Source organism: Nestor notabilis, unplaced genomic scaffold (genome assembly GCF_000696875.1).
Source record: "Nestor notabilis isolate BGI_N333 unplaced genomic scaffold, ASM69687v1 scaffold13105, whole genome shotgun sequence".
Lineage (NCBI taxonomy): Eukaryota > Metazoa > Chordata > Aves > Psittaciformes > Psittacidae > Nestor > Nestor notabilis.
Genome location: NW_009931333.1, coordinates 89,999 through 103,849, shown reverse-complemented (window position 1 = coordinate 103,849; position 13,851 = coordinate 89,999). Strand labels below are relative to the sequence as shown.

The window sequence follows — 13,851 nt, the reverse complement described above, 5'->3', positions numbered from 1 at the left end:
TCTGGCAGGTTAAAGCCATTCCCCTTGGCCTGTCCCTACAGGCCCTTGTCCAAAGCCCCTCTCCAGGTTTCCTGGAGCCCCTTTAGGCACTGGAGCTGCTCTAAGGTGTCCCCTTCAGGAGCCTTCTCTTCTCCAGCTGACCCAGCCCAGCTCTCTCAGCCTGGCTCCAGAGCAGAGCTGCTCCAGCCCTCGCAGCAGCTCCGTGGCCCTTCTATTTTCAAGTTTCTTTACATGACTGGACTGGAGTTCCTGTCTTCCTCCCTCCCTATCAGGCCATACCCGGGTGTCAAACATGCCTCATGCTCGGACACCACGTCTGAGCGAGGGTGACAGCCACACCAGGAGCGGGGGAGAGAAGCTCCTGCTCAGATGGACAAACCTGAGAGAGGAGCCAAGTTTCAACCCTCTCTACAAAATGACCCAGATATCAGGTGTCTGTGTCCATAACTGTGACCATACAGTAGGTCACCTTCTTTAGCAGGTTTGGTTTTGGGTTTTTTTGTCTTAGATGCAAGTTCTGTGTTAAAACTTCCTCCAAGTTTCCAACAGCTTGAAGAAGATCACTGATCCTCCGCTCCAGGGCTGCCCGCAACAGCTCCTGACAAATCCACAAAGCTTTTCCTGACTAGTGTAAAGGACCAAAGTGCTGAATTTATCATGTAAGAACACCCTCCAGCATGTATTTCACATCACCCCTTTCTGAAGGAGCTACTTTTGGATATCTGAAAAGAAGAAAAGCTGTATATAAGACATTCAAATGCACGCAGAGGGGGACAGACAAAAGACATTTGCATTTCAAATACAGGCAGTGGGTTCATTTCAAATATTTTAAGGCTATGAAATGCAGGACTTCTTGGTGGGTTTTTTTTTTTTACATGTCACCAGAAGACAGAATTCATCTTATTTTCACTCAGCCCCTCTAACCAGGCCTGGCTAAAGCTACTGTGCACTGGTAACTTTTCCATGGCCACCAGAGTCTTTAAATGCAGCACTTGAGAGACACATGCAAAGAGAAGATCACACTTGGCAGGCCACAGCTGATGCAGCCAGCAGCAGCCTCCAGTGCTGGGGCCTTAGCCCGAGCAACCACGACAAAGCCTATTTCTGAGAGCAGAAATGCTGAGAAGCCCTGGATGAAGCTCTCTGTGCACTTGTTGCTCTAAGTCAGACAGAAGTAACTGGTATTTGCCATTGTTTTAACAGTAAAAGGCAGTATTTTGGCAGGGTTACAAAGCAAGGCCATTCTTTATATCAGCAACTGAGAGACTGTCCATCCCTGCTGAGGAACCTGACAGAGGAAACGTATTTTACAGCAATCTTGGATACAACATAGAATTGGGACCTATTTTTACCATGTGCTCTGCACTACACGCATTAATTGTTACAGCAACAATATTTGCTGACATATTCACTCAAATAATTTACAGAATAGAAGCCCAAGAGACAAAACAAGCCCTTGCTCCACGAGACAGAGAGAGTCAGGCAGGATGCCACATTGCTTCCTGTGACACACAGAAAACCCTTATCTACAATGGATGATCGCACTGATAACCCATCCCAGTGCCTGGCGAGCACCATGGGGCTGTCCCTGGCTGCCGGGCCCCAGGGTCAGACACCGGCTGAGCTCCACAGGGTGAGAAAGGAGGGAATGGCCCAGCTTATGGATCACTATGACCCGGCCTCCTTCTGCCAAGCATATGTCCTCAGCATCAGAAGGACATGGAGCTGTTGGAGCAAGTCCAGAGGAGGCATGAGGATAATCAGGCGGTCTCCCAGTCAGGTTTGCAGAGAACGAGTGTGTTTCAGGAAGAACTTACAAATGAAGTGCTGAGGTCTCTCTGATGGCCCCAGTGGCCCCAGAGCACCCTCTTAAAAGCAGAAATTGGTCAGTTTTGATGTGGCAGTCAATCCTCTGCAGTTCTGCACTGGGATCCTTCCCACCCTGCTGGCCACCGCTCCCTACACACACAGACCCACTGGGAGCTGCAGCATCAGGCACCCTAGGGCAACCGGCCAGTGTCTGCTGGGCACGCAGCTCTGAGAGCTTGGATTGTCCTTGAGAGCAACGGCAACGTGAAACTTGTACAGTCTGCAGAGGACATCTGGACAAAACCAGCCCAAAATGCCACAGATCAAATGTAGGTAAATAAATGATTCAGAACCCAGAGCATTTGACAAATCATAGTATCTTCCTGTGCCTAATGGTATAAAATATGCAGCTGTTCCACCACCACAATTTACAGGGAAGGCATTTCTCCTGGAAGTAAGCGAACACTTCGTATATACTCCTAGCCAGACCGATTACCCCTATTTATATTGTAAAATAAGACAGCATGGACTAAAAAGCCACACAGTTAAACAGTTCCACACTCCAGACCATGGGAAAGGGGTCACTTCTCTATCATGGGCTGCAGTCATCTGCATTTCTTACAGATATCACAGAGTTTTCTGCAGCATGTTTTTCTGTATGTGCTGATTCGTGTGGTATTTCAACACCCACCAGGAAGAACACTGCTATTTTATGGGATCTCAGGGAACCAGAGAATCCATAAGGTTTTTTAAAGATTTTTCTCTAAAATAGCAAAGAAGCCAGCGTGCCACTTTACAACAACTGCAGTTTGTTCCTGGAACGATAAAGCTACAAAACTGAACACAGTATCTTATTTCTGAATATATACATTTATCCTGAAGTAAGACCAACCCGTTATACACCGATCCCATCTGCACGGTGTGACACCATCCTCCTCTTACAGCCAACCTGCACAGCTGGACAACTCTCATGTTCTCTATAAATTACAGAATCAGTTTCAAGGACTGACACCAGATACGAGCAGAGGTCTAGAAAATGCTCTGTGGAGCATCTGCTCAGGAGTTGTTGCTATTCTTACACCACTTGTGCAGTTCCACCAGGCCAGGAGACCCCGTGAGCTTAACCACAAGGCACTGAGCCAGGCCTCACTCAAGTGCTCAGCTCACTTGTTTATTCCTAAGAGAAAGCTCCTTTTCCAGCCAGATTTGCAGTTTCTTCTTTTTTTCTCTTTAAAGACTGATAAGATGAGAGATGTTGAAGCTGCAAGTCAGTCTCTATTACAGTTTTGGAAGGGATAGGTTTCGGTGTGTTACTGTAACAAATACAGGAGTGAAATTGGAAGAGATGGAGATTTGAGCTAACACAATTAAAATCTCTTCTTAACAACAACGCACAGATACCCAGTGCCAAACACGATCTGGAGCTATCAACCAGCATGGACATGAATGCACCTAACAGCTTCTGGAAAAAAATTACAGTCCTAAAACCAAACCCTCCTATTAAAGTAATTAAGTGTTATCAGAATCACAGGGCCATAATTAAACATGGTTTATAATTAAAACAGCATGTGTCCTAGACAGAGAACACAGCAATAAAGACACTATAACCACGATACTCTGCCAGAACACATGCCAAGTACCAAAAACCAGAAAAGCAGCAGAGTTCCTAGCAGAATGCCTCTGTTCTCCTGACTTAGCCATCACCACTCCTGAGGGATGCAAGAACACACAGAACTCCTCACAGCAATGCAAGATGTTGCCAAAGTTTAAGGAGAAATCTTGGGAACCAAGTAGAAGACACTGAGTGCAAGACCCAAAAAGCTGAGGCATGGAACAAGCATGAATTTTAACTCAAACAAGCCTTGTCCTACCTGGCAGCGGCTGAAGATATCCGAGAGGGATACTTGAACGTTGAAGTGCTTCAGAACCTGCAGGGCCTGTTCTTTTGCCTTTTCTGAGCTGTTCACTGAGAAACACCTTCCTTCTGCTACCTGCGACTGCAGCTTCAAGAGAGAAGTCATAAACCAAAAAGTCAATAAATGAGGCACTCCAGACATCAGGATCTGGGGGGGGTGTCTATAAGACAATTGGTTTGGTTTTAATTACAAATAAGTTAGGATGTGTTTACAGTCTAAATTTTGATCTACCAAGCATGACTGGCAATATAACACTGCTGCAATAGCTCCGAGACTACTGAAGCACTGCTGTATTTTATATATATATATATGAAACATGATTGCTCAAGTCCCCTTCAAATTATAATGTGCTGGTGTGGTGCTGACAGGCATAGCAAGAGGAAAGTGACTTTAATCACAGCTTTCGCATGGAACCTGGCCAGATCACACACAGTATGCAAAGCGCAATCGTAGAATTATGGTATGGTTTGGGTTGGAAGGGACCTTAAAGCTCCTCCAGCTCCAAGCCCCTGCCATGGGCAGGGACACCTTCCACTAGAGTACGTTGCTCCAAGCCCTTGTGTCCAACCTGGCCTTGAACACTGCCAGGGATGGGGCAGCCACAGCTTCTCTGGGCACCCTGTGCCAGCGCCTCAGCCCCCACACAGGGAAGAGCTTCTGCCTAAGAGCTTATCTCAATCTCCCCTCTGGCAGGTTAAAGCCATTCCCCTTGGCCTGTCCCTACAGGCCCTTGTCCAAAGCTCCTCTCCAGGTTTCCTGGAGCCCCTTTAGGCACTGGAGCTGCTCTAAGGTGTCCCCTTCAGGAGCCTTCTCTTCCCCAGGCTGACCCAGCCCAGCTTTCTCAGCCTGGCTCCAGAGCAGAGCTGCTCCAGCCCTCGCAGCAGCTCCATGGTCTCCTCTGGACTGGCCTGAGGGAGGTGATGTCCAGTTTTACCACTTCAACCCCTCTAGTTTATACACCATTTCACCTGGAGTTCACTGACATCCGATGGATTTGCACTGAGTGATATGCACAGTACCTCAATGTTTCACATGTAGCAGAGAAGTTTGTGTTAGGGAACAAGCACTAGGAAGTTCCAGACACAGAATGAACAGAATGAGCACTCTCAGCAAGGTGGGACCAGCTACATGCAAGTAATTGAGGCCACCAGAGCCATCCAGTCCTTGCATAGGGCATACAATGGCAAAGGAACAAATGGAACCAGGCATTCCCCAGGACAGCATCGTACCCTGGGAAACAGTTGTTTTCTTTCTGCAATCCCTACACAGTACTTTGAAGTTAAGGCTTTGCCAAGTAAGATTATGCTGGGTGCTGAATTACCTATTACATCAACTGTAGGCTCAAGGAACCACAGCACGGATAAGGAACCTGTAGCATGGCATGGCTGCACTTGCCTCACAGTGTCTCACCATGGGGACAGTTTTCAATGCTCAGGTATTATGTAGGAAATTAGCAACTTATATTCTGCAAACACTCCAACTAGCTACTTGAGTAGTTGGGATACAGCTCATGTGTGTAATCCAGAAGAGTTGCACTCTTCCAAGTGAATTTCTGGGCAGTAACAAAGAGCAAAGGACCTGCAGCAGGCATCATCACACTGCAACCACTGAGTTGACAGGTTCCATGTACTCCCACCAACACTGTTTTGAAGTGTGTCTCATGAAGGGCTCTGAACATCTGGTGCTGACGGTAAGGGTGGGTTTTGCTTTGGTTTTTTTTTTTTTTTTTTTGTGTATTTATAGGAACACAGAACCCCTCTGGCTTCCACCCGGATCTCTGCCTTGTGCCTTCCATTCCCTCCCTTCCAAGCCTGAAGAAACGTGTTTAAGAGCTGAAACTATGTCAGCGTGGAGCCAGTCAGTAAACAAGAATCTTTGTGATAAAAAGCATGGGAATTGAGCTGCCTTTCACCTGCCAGTGAGGACAAACAGAAACACTTTGTTCTGGATTGCTTGGCTTGATTTCCATCCCTGCCCCAATGGAGAGCAACCGCTCTCCCCACTGAGGCAAGACTGAGTATAAGAAATATTTGCCCCCAAGCTTTGGTCATTCAGAACATCAAACCTCTCAAGACCCTTAATGTAGTTTTTAATACAGAAAACATGAAAAAGCCAAACCAGCTGTTGCATTCACATCTGACTCTTCCTCTTCTCTACACCACATATCCCAGACCACGCAATGATACAATGCCAGAAAAATGCCAGAAGCTCGAAACACTTACAGTCTGATATGGGAGTCCAGAGGTTAAAATGACTCTTCCTTCCTGTCGGGCAATCTGGAAAAAACAGTAAAAATCATCATGAATATGGGCTGAACTTCCACTGGATTCAAGCTTTCCTTTCAAAGCAGAAGAACATGAACTGGCAATAGCAAGTCATTCCTGATGCACACACCAGGCGAAGAGTATTTGGGTCTGGTTCAACAACATGCTCTTGACAGCAATAGGAGCTCAAGGTATCACTCACTCACTACATGTCTCCTACCTGCCAATACCTGCCTTGTGCTGGAACAAGCTACTTGTGCATCTGCACTGCAGATGGCTCAGGGAACTGATCCGCCCTGAAATAATCCTATCAAAACCTTTTCTATCCCTTTTTTCCCCCCTTGACCCAGACTATTTCTATTTCCCCAGTCTGGTTCACAAACAAAAAAGCAGTTCTGCTCATACAGCAATAAAATGCACAGGAGAGAAAGATAAAAATAACCTAAAAGCAGGTTATTCCAGGAAAAAAAAAGAAGTACCATTAAATGTGCCTGCAGACTTTATAGACATTCAGAGAATGATGCTCACTCCACTCCTTAAAGATAAGATGGTGTTATTCTCCCAGCAGCCCCAAGCAGACATGCAGAAATGATGCACCCTTTCCAGGCTGCAAGGAACATCTCCATCAGAGTTCATCACCTCCTGATTTGCAATCCTGCTCTTCTATCAGAGGTCTTGGCCTTCAAGGGAAAAGTCTGTGCTGGATTATCAGGGGACTCATCACCCGCACTTCTGACCTTCGCAGTGGAGTAAGAGACACTTGCAAACGGTTCGGTGCCAAAAGCAGATTCTAAATCTGGAAGTGCAATTCTTCACAAGGTTGAAAGTGTGACTGATCTTCGTATGATGGAATGATATCCCCCTCCCACCCCTTCACCCCCTCCTCCAGGAGAGAAATAGTTTCATGGCTGTAGTGATAGGATTCCCATGTGAACCACCACTGCAGCTCTGCTCATGCTGACAAGAGATTGGCACTTCAAGACTTCAAGGTAGGCACGAGGTTATTTCTCTTCTCTGGCTTGGATTCTGTTGGAAGCCCTCAGATGTTTCACTGTTCCAGATGTGTGACACAGAGGTCTCTCTTGTGGATTAAATGCTCTCTCTGGATCACTCTTTAGCCTTGGCAGGAGGACACATCTGGGAGCAGAGTCCTGCTCCACTTTCCAGACAGTCTGACACCACCCAGCACAGCCAGGGAACACAGGGAAAACAAACCAGGGTTCTTAAACTCTGTCACAGGGAGCCACTGGAGCTATGGCAACAGGAAACAAGGGGAGAAGGCTCCAAAGGCACAAACTCCCTGTGCCCGGCAGTACTGGGGTAAAGGTTGGACTTGATCTTAAAGGTCTTTTTCAACCTGGTTGATTCTGTGATTCCATAACTTTTTTCCTGTCTATCTTGACCTTTCAGGTAGCTGCCTCCCTCCCTTTGTGGTGAAGTCACTCCTTGGCTGCCAGTTCTGCACTGAGAAAGTGGTTGGCACCAACTTCTAAAGCATCTTCCTACAGGCAAAATTACTGGATTTCTCTCAAAATCAACCCTCTCCCTCCATAAAGGAAAACATCTACAAGAGCAGGAACCCTGAAGTGGCAGCAGAGACACCCTGTGCTGCATGAATCCTACTACACACAGTCTGGGTTACTGAACACCCTGCCAACAAACCACCCTCATGGCACACTAAGCCCAGTAAGGCACCAGCAAAAGTTCAGCACAGTGACTTGCTGACAAGGGAAAAGAGATGTGAAATTCCTCCAGACCCATGTGTGCTTCAGGGTAAGTCTGAGGATTTCACAGCTGGAACACTCCATTCTGACTTCCTGCATGCAGGGTTAATTAGTTCAAGCTTGATAAATCCCCTTATCTAAATGGCTCTGCAGAGACAGGCAAAGAATATCAAATAAAAAGGAGAAAAGCAATAACTCTTCCAGCGTGTTTTTCCGCCTCTGGAACAATGACTGGGAGAAGCATGCAGGGCCAGAGCAGCCATGTGATAGCACACGTCTGACTGAAACCACGGACGATTCATGCTGCAGAAAAGAGCACGATTCCTTCTTTTTCCCTGACAGAAGTAGCAGGAGGCAGTGCTGGGCCCAGCCGGGAGATGTGTGCTCTGATGCAAGTAAAAGGCCAAGAACACCCTAAGTAGCATGTTGGGATGGGTGTCAGGGCCTTGTGCTCCATGCCAAGTGCTGCAGAGAGGGCACTGGCCTCAGTTTCACAATTTATTAAACAGATAACATCAACTTCCTCTGGAAAAGGCTTAGACCTTCTGGATAGAAAGCACTCCCTAATAACTTGGTATTATTACTTAGCCCTCAATGTGCCGGTCTGTTCAGCCAGCTTTCATCTTGCAGAGGTGAATGAACTCCAATGAATTACTATGAGAGAGGCCTGGAAGTACAATGACTGATGAGAGGGCAGAGAGGGATCTGACATTTCAGAGACAGCACCAGCAGCAGAGTGATTCGTCATAACCTGACTGAAGGTCAGTGAAGGCTTCATGAGACAGCAGCCCAAGCCTGCAGGTCTGTAATTTAAAAATTTGCAAAGCCCATGTACAGCTCTTGTTGGGCAATGCCACCTGTCCCCGAAGAGGCAAAGTGCAGTGCTCCCTCTGCAGGGTAACAGTGCAGCAAAAGCTGTGACCCCATTTGCAGTGGCAGAGGTGGTGCAGTGACCCTTAGCCCAGGCCAGCAAAGTCCCAGTTCAGACAGAAAGGGAGCAGACAGAAAGCATCTGCTCCAGGATGTGTGCTGGAAAAACACTCAGATGAGGACCGACTAGGGAAGTGGATCACAAACCGCAATCCAACCCTGGAGCCCCTACCTGCTATGTCAGGCTCTTTTAAAATAGAAAGTAAACCAAGAGCTGAATAACTAAACACACTCCAAACAGCCCTGCAGTGCACTTGCTGTACTGCTGGTACCCCAGGCTTCTCTTCAGCATTCCCCAAACCCATCAATTGTACAAAGTTATTGCATGATTTTCTGATGTGGCCTTAACCACCACATCAAAACCATCAACCCAGTTTTGTTTCTTAATGTAAATTCCACTGTACCAAGGTCTCCCATGAAGGACATTCTCCTGCTGATCAAACGTCAAAAGCAAAGTCTTGATCTTAAAGGCAGAAGACGTCTTCATCTGTCCTCTGTGAATTCACAGGCTGGCAGGGAGGTAAAAGCACTGGCAAACCTCAAGAATGGTGTTTACATCAAAAACATGGAAAAAAACATTCAAAGCTGAGACAAGATGAGAGATTAGATTCCCCCATTAGAGGAAGCTCTGTTCACTGCAGTATTAGAAGTCCCCTTTGTTTCTCACGGCTTCAGACCAGTCCAAGGCAATTTAGATCCAGATGCCCATTGCTCCTGAAATCCATCCAAGCCCAGTCCTCCTCTCCAACCTGGGTCACCTGGAACTTTGGGGGTGTTGGTATAACCTTGCAAGGGAACCTACTGCACCATGGGACCTACAGGAAGCCAGTTGTACCAGCCTTTTGGTTATTATCACATTTCAAAAGACACCAGGTTTGCCATAGTGTGCAAATAATTCTTAGACATGAAGATGATTTTGAAGACCAAGAGAACAGTCCATTAAAAAAATAAAACAAACCAACCCACAACTCAACCAATGGGGTTTCGAGATCCCACCAAGTCTCTTAGAATCAGTGCCCAAAGGGACTACCAGAATTTTCTTAGATGCTTCTGCTCTACTCCTGAAGTACAACATTGCAAGATCTACTGCAGTCACATCAGGCTGGTGGATGATCCTTTAAGGTTAGCATGAGAAGCACCCCTCTGCTCTATCTGATTCTGCAAAACTGCAGAGAAAAGAGGAATACCCACTGAACGTTTCCTACCTCCTTCCAGTTACCCGTCTAGAAGATCCCAAAAGATAGCTTTAAGAATCACTGCAAAGAGGAGTGTGCAGGAGATAAGGTGGAAGACATGGCTAGAAACACAAGGGCATAGCACTGTGCCAGGGCCTCACCACCCTCCCAGGGAAGAACTTCTGCCTAAGAGCTCATCTCAATCTCCCCTCTGGCAGGTTAAAGCCATTGCCCTTGTCCTGTCCCTACAGGCCTTTGAAAGAAAAAAGTATTAATTGGAAATAACAAGTTGCTCGTATGAACAAGTGCAAATGCAAAGGGTGGCTTACCCCAGTGATGGCACCTGCACACATCAAAGATCGAATCTCCACATTCTTTACCAGATGCAGTCATTCTTTACTTTGGGATGGAGTCAGAAGCCCCTGGTGAGGACCAGCAGGATGCACACAGTGCAAGATTCAAGAGAGGCCTCCCTTTACGCCCCACAGCAGGGAGCCAGGCTTGGGCCACTACCCAAAGCCCTCCTGAAAGGTCTATAAGAAAAAACCAAACAAATCCATAGCTGCCCCAGCACAACCTGCAAATCTCTCAGGCTTTGAAGTTTGGCGCAGGACAAGACCCATCTGCCTACCAACACCTGAAGTCACTTTAAGGAGCGACAGGAATGAGAACAATAAGAAGCAAATGCCAGGCAATTCAGGAGTTCTTGGCACACGTTGATGTGTAACATGACTGATAAATCATTTGAGTAAAATGACTTTCATGAAGAAAAAACACAAACTCTGTACACAATTACGTGTTCCTGGTGACACTAGTTTGAGACTGGTGGGACAACACTCAAACTGTCTCTCTTGTATTCAGTGACCAGGATCCAAACCTTTCTCCCAGCCTTCGCAATAACATTTTCATGTCTTTGGGCATAGGGAGGTCAAAATTCAACTTCTATTAAATCAGGACAAGCCAGATATAAAGCAGGGTAGGAGGAGTCTATTTTTATCTTTGATTGTCCAAGCACAGATCAAAGGCTCTGCAATACAGTAACGCTCCAAAGGCTTTTGATAGTGAAAGGATGTTTGTCCGGTCACCATAGAGAAAGTAATGTAAAACATCCTGTCCATGGCATGATAAGGTATCAGGATGAGAAGCGGAGCTGGGGCTCTGGGGGCAGGCACTGAGAACAAGTTTGTTTAAATGACTTGTGCAAGTTTGGCAGAGACGAGATATTAATTATTTCTGCAGAAGTCTGAGCCTGCCCAGGATCCAGGCCAAGCAGACATCTGAAGAGGAAACATCCTGTGCACCAGACTGGGTGATCCGTGCACATTTGATACCAACACACTGTGTGGGCCGGATATCTCCAGTTCTGGCATAGCAGAAATATGTCTGAAATGAAGCAGCATGTGCCCCTCCTCCGAAAGGCAGAGGGTCAAAGCTGTTATGGGAGTCCAAATCAATGTTCATTGTCCCCAAGTATGTTAGAGACTCTTTCTTTCCCAGATATTTCACTGCAAGTTGTGGCTGATCAGCTTTGAGTCATCTCGCAAGGTGGTAGCCAGCTAGGATGTTATATAGCAATTTCATAGAATCCCAGACTGGTCTGGGTTGGAAGGGACACCCTTCCATTAAAGCTCATCCAGTTCCAACCCCCTGCCAAGGGCAGGGACACCTTCCACTAGAGCAGGTTACTCCAAGCCCCTGTGTCCAACCTGGCTTTGACCACTGCCAGGGATGGGGCAGCCACAGCTTCTCTGGGCAGCCACAAACTGCCAGAGAAACAGAAACAAATAAGATTTGAGATCACTGCACTCTGCTCACCTCCTCTCCCCTGTGAATGGAGAGCCAAGGCCCCACACTGCTGTAGGGACTAGATAACACCAGCTGCCATGTGGCACAGCTTCTTGGACTGAGCCAGAGGACCTGGTCTCAGCATGGCACAGGAGGAATGCACTGGGCAGCTCCTGCCAACCCACTGCCTGTTGCACATGAGTGAGTAACCAGTGCAGTTACACAGTGAGCAGCAGGCATGTCCAGGGAGTGCACATGGGAGCTGTAAACATACTCACCCCCATGCACATGACTAACCTCAGCAGCCTTCCTATGGTCATCGTCATTCTCCAGCATCCGGACATCTACACCAAGGCAGCGAAGATAGCGCCCAAGGCCTTGCAGCATGTTATCGCAGACCACGCTGAACTCCTTTGGGGAGATGGGAGCAGGGGCACATAGGGTCTCCATTCCAGATCCTTGGCATTGCTACAGAAAGGCAAGAGAACTGTAGGGAGCACAGTGGAAGGTTGACTTCCATACATTTGTGTATTGCTTCCCTCAGTCACCTGCCATGGCAAATCCAACTGTCCCCTTCCACCTGCATTACAATTTCCCGCCATGCTCAATCTACAACACCCCTCATTCCTCCTTCACGTCCCTCAACATCTCCCACCTACCAGTTGGGCAGGAAGCAGCACACGATGGGGCTCATTCTGAAATAGCTCCTCACTCACTGGCCACGCAGGCCAGGGATCTACAGCCTTCCACTGGAGAAATCCCAAACTGGCCTTCTATGCTCTACACAGCAATTCATTTTCATCAAGGCACAGAAGCACATCTTCAAGACTCCTATTCCCCTATGGAATTAAACTGCAATTAATGTACATGTGCCCAAGTTATGATTTGGGAAGGGGATCTGACAGACAAACAGGTACACAAAGCAACCACGTCAGCTTTGTTACCTTCGGAAGGTTAAAAATAGGCAGTGCCTGAATTCTGTTTATGTTATTTCCAATGTCTGCTGCTGGGAGAGTTCCTGCAGTTGGAGATGCCGATGGGAGGCTCCCAGAAGTACAATAGATAAAAACATGGAGAAGGGAAGTTATTAAGGAACCTCCAATGTTCAGGTTTTGCCTTCAGGAACTTGTATCAGCTGGGATGACTGAAGGACACAGCCACCACCTATGCAGGGCTACTCTGTCTGTGGAACCAGAGAGCTCCTGCAGCATTGCAGATGGGTTCTGCAGGAGCTCAACCCATGTGCTGCTGCACCTCCCAGAAGCTGGTACACGCAAATCTCTGCAGCACTGGGTAGACTCCTGCAAGGACCTTGGTGGATGCAGCTGAAACATCAGCGTGCTGTGGTAAGGAATCAAGCTGACCCTTCCATGCTGAGGTAGCTGGAAGACACTAACCCTGCACTGCTGCTTGTGTTGTAGCAGATCGGAGGGAGCAGCAGCTGGCTCTCAGCACATGTTTACTCCATGGCCAGCAATGTCCATGTAGCTTTTTTGCTCACGTTTCATACCAGCAGAGATCAAAAAGCTTATAAAGGAGAAAAGTGTCATTAGCCCCAGTTCAGAAAGTGGAGCAGGAAACACTGGGAAAGAGCTTGGAGCCGTGCAGGATGCAGTCAGGAGGACTCCGCTTGTCTGAGTCCCAGTCCAGGTTTTACCAGCTACCTCTCGCTTAGTGAATCTGACTGCACCGAACACAGAGATGACCTGTGAGTTCACAAGGTAATTCAAGCCTGAAGTACTTACTTTTCCCATCTCTGCAGCAGCCAGTCAGATCTGTTGTAACATACAACATTCCCATCAACAGTGCTTAGGAAACTACCGAGCTGCTTTGTGTTTTACTGCCTAAGACTAATGGGATACTGTCCATTTACACACACTTGATAAGGAGGATCCTGAAGAGGTGGCTATAATCCATAGCATCTCAGTCCAACCAAGGAAGGTGCCATTGACTTCAGGAGCTAAATACACACTTGGGACTATCCAGAAGGATACACAGCCATAGTGAGTCTTCTCAGGTAATAAACTAAACTGGTTTTCTGCTGATGTTTTCATAGGTGCATAAGCAACCAGATGTGAGTGTTTTAAAAGTAAAACTTTACTACAGAGAGAGAGGGACCAGTCATATTCCAAGATGTTTAAACAGAGTCGCCCAGCTCCAAGTTATGGCCAGTGGAGTTTTAAGGCTCTGCCACAACACACACTGCAGGGGAAGCCAGGCATGGAGTACATGGTGGTGAGCAGGGAAA

At 47.2% G+C, this 13,851-nt stretch overlaps 1 protein-coding gene across 1 annotated transcript in view; it reads right to left on the bottom strand.

Moving 5' to 3' along the window:
* Positions 1–3,680: 3,680 nt before the first annotated feature.
* The window catches only part of EXD3 (exonuclease 3'-5' domain containing 3), a gene marked incomplete at both ends in the record, with an annotated part of 65,487 nt that continues 55,316 nt past the window's right edge, over positions 3,681–13,851 (bottom strand). The window contains 3 exons of the mRNA XM_010015834.1: positions 3,681–3,812; positions 5,948–6,001; positions 11,901–12,071. Of these exons, the coding sequence (XP_010014136.1) occupies positions 3,681–3,812; positions 5,948–6,001; positions 11,901–12,071 (357 nt within the window). The remainder of the gene's footprint in view (positions 3,813–5,947; positions 6,002–11,900; positions 12,072–13,851) is intronic.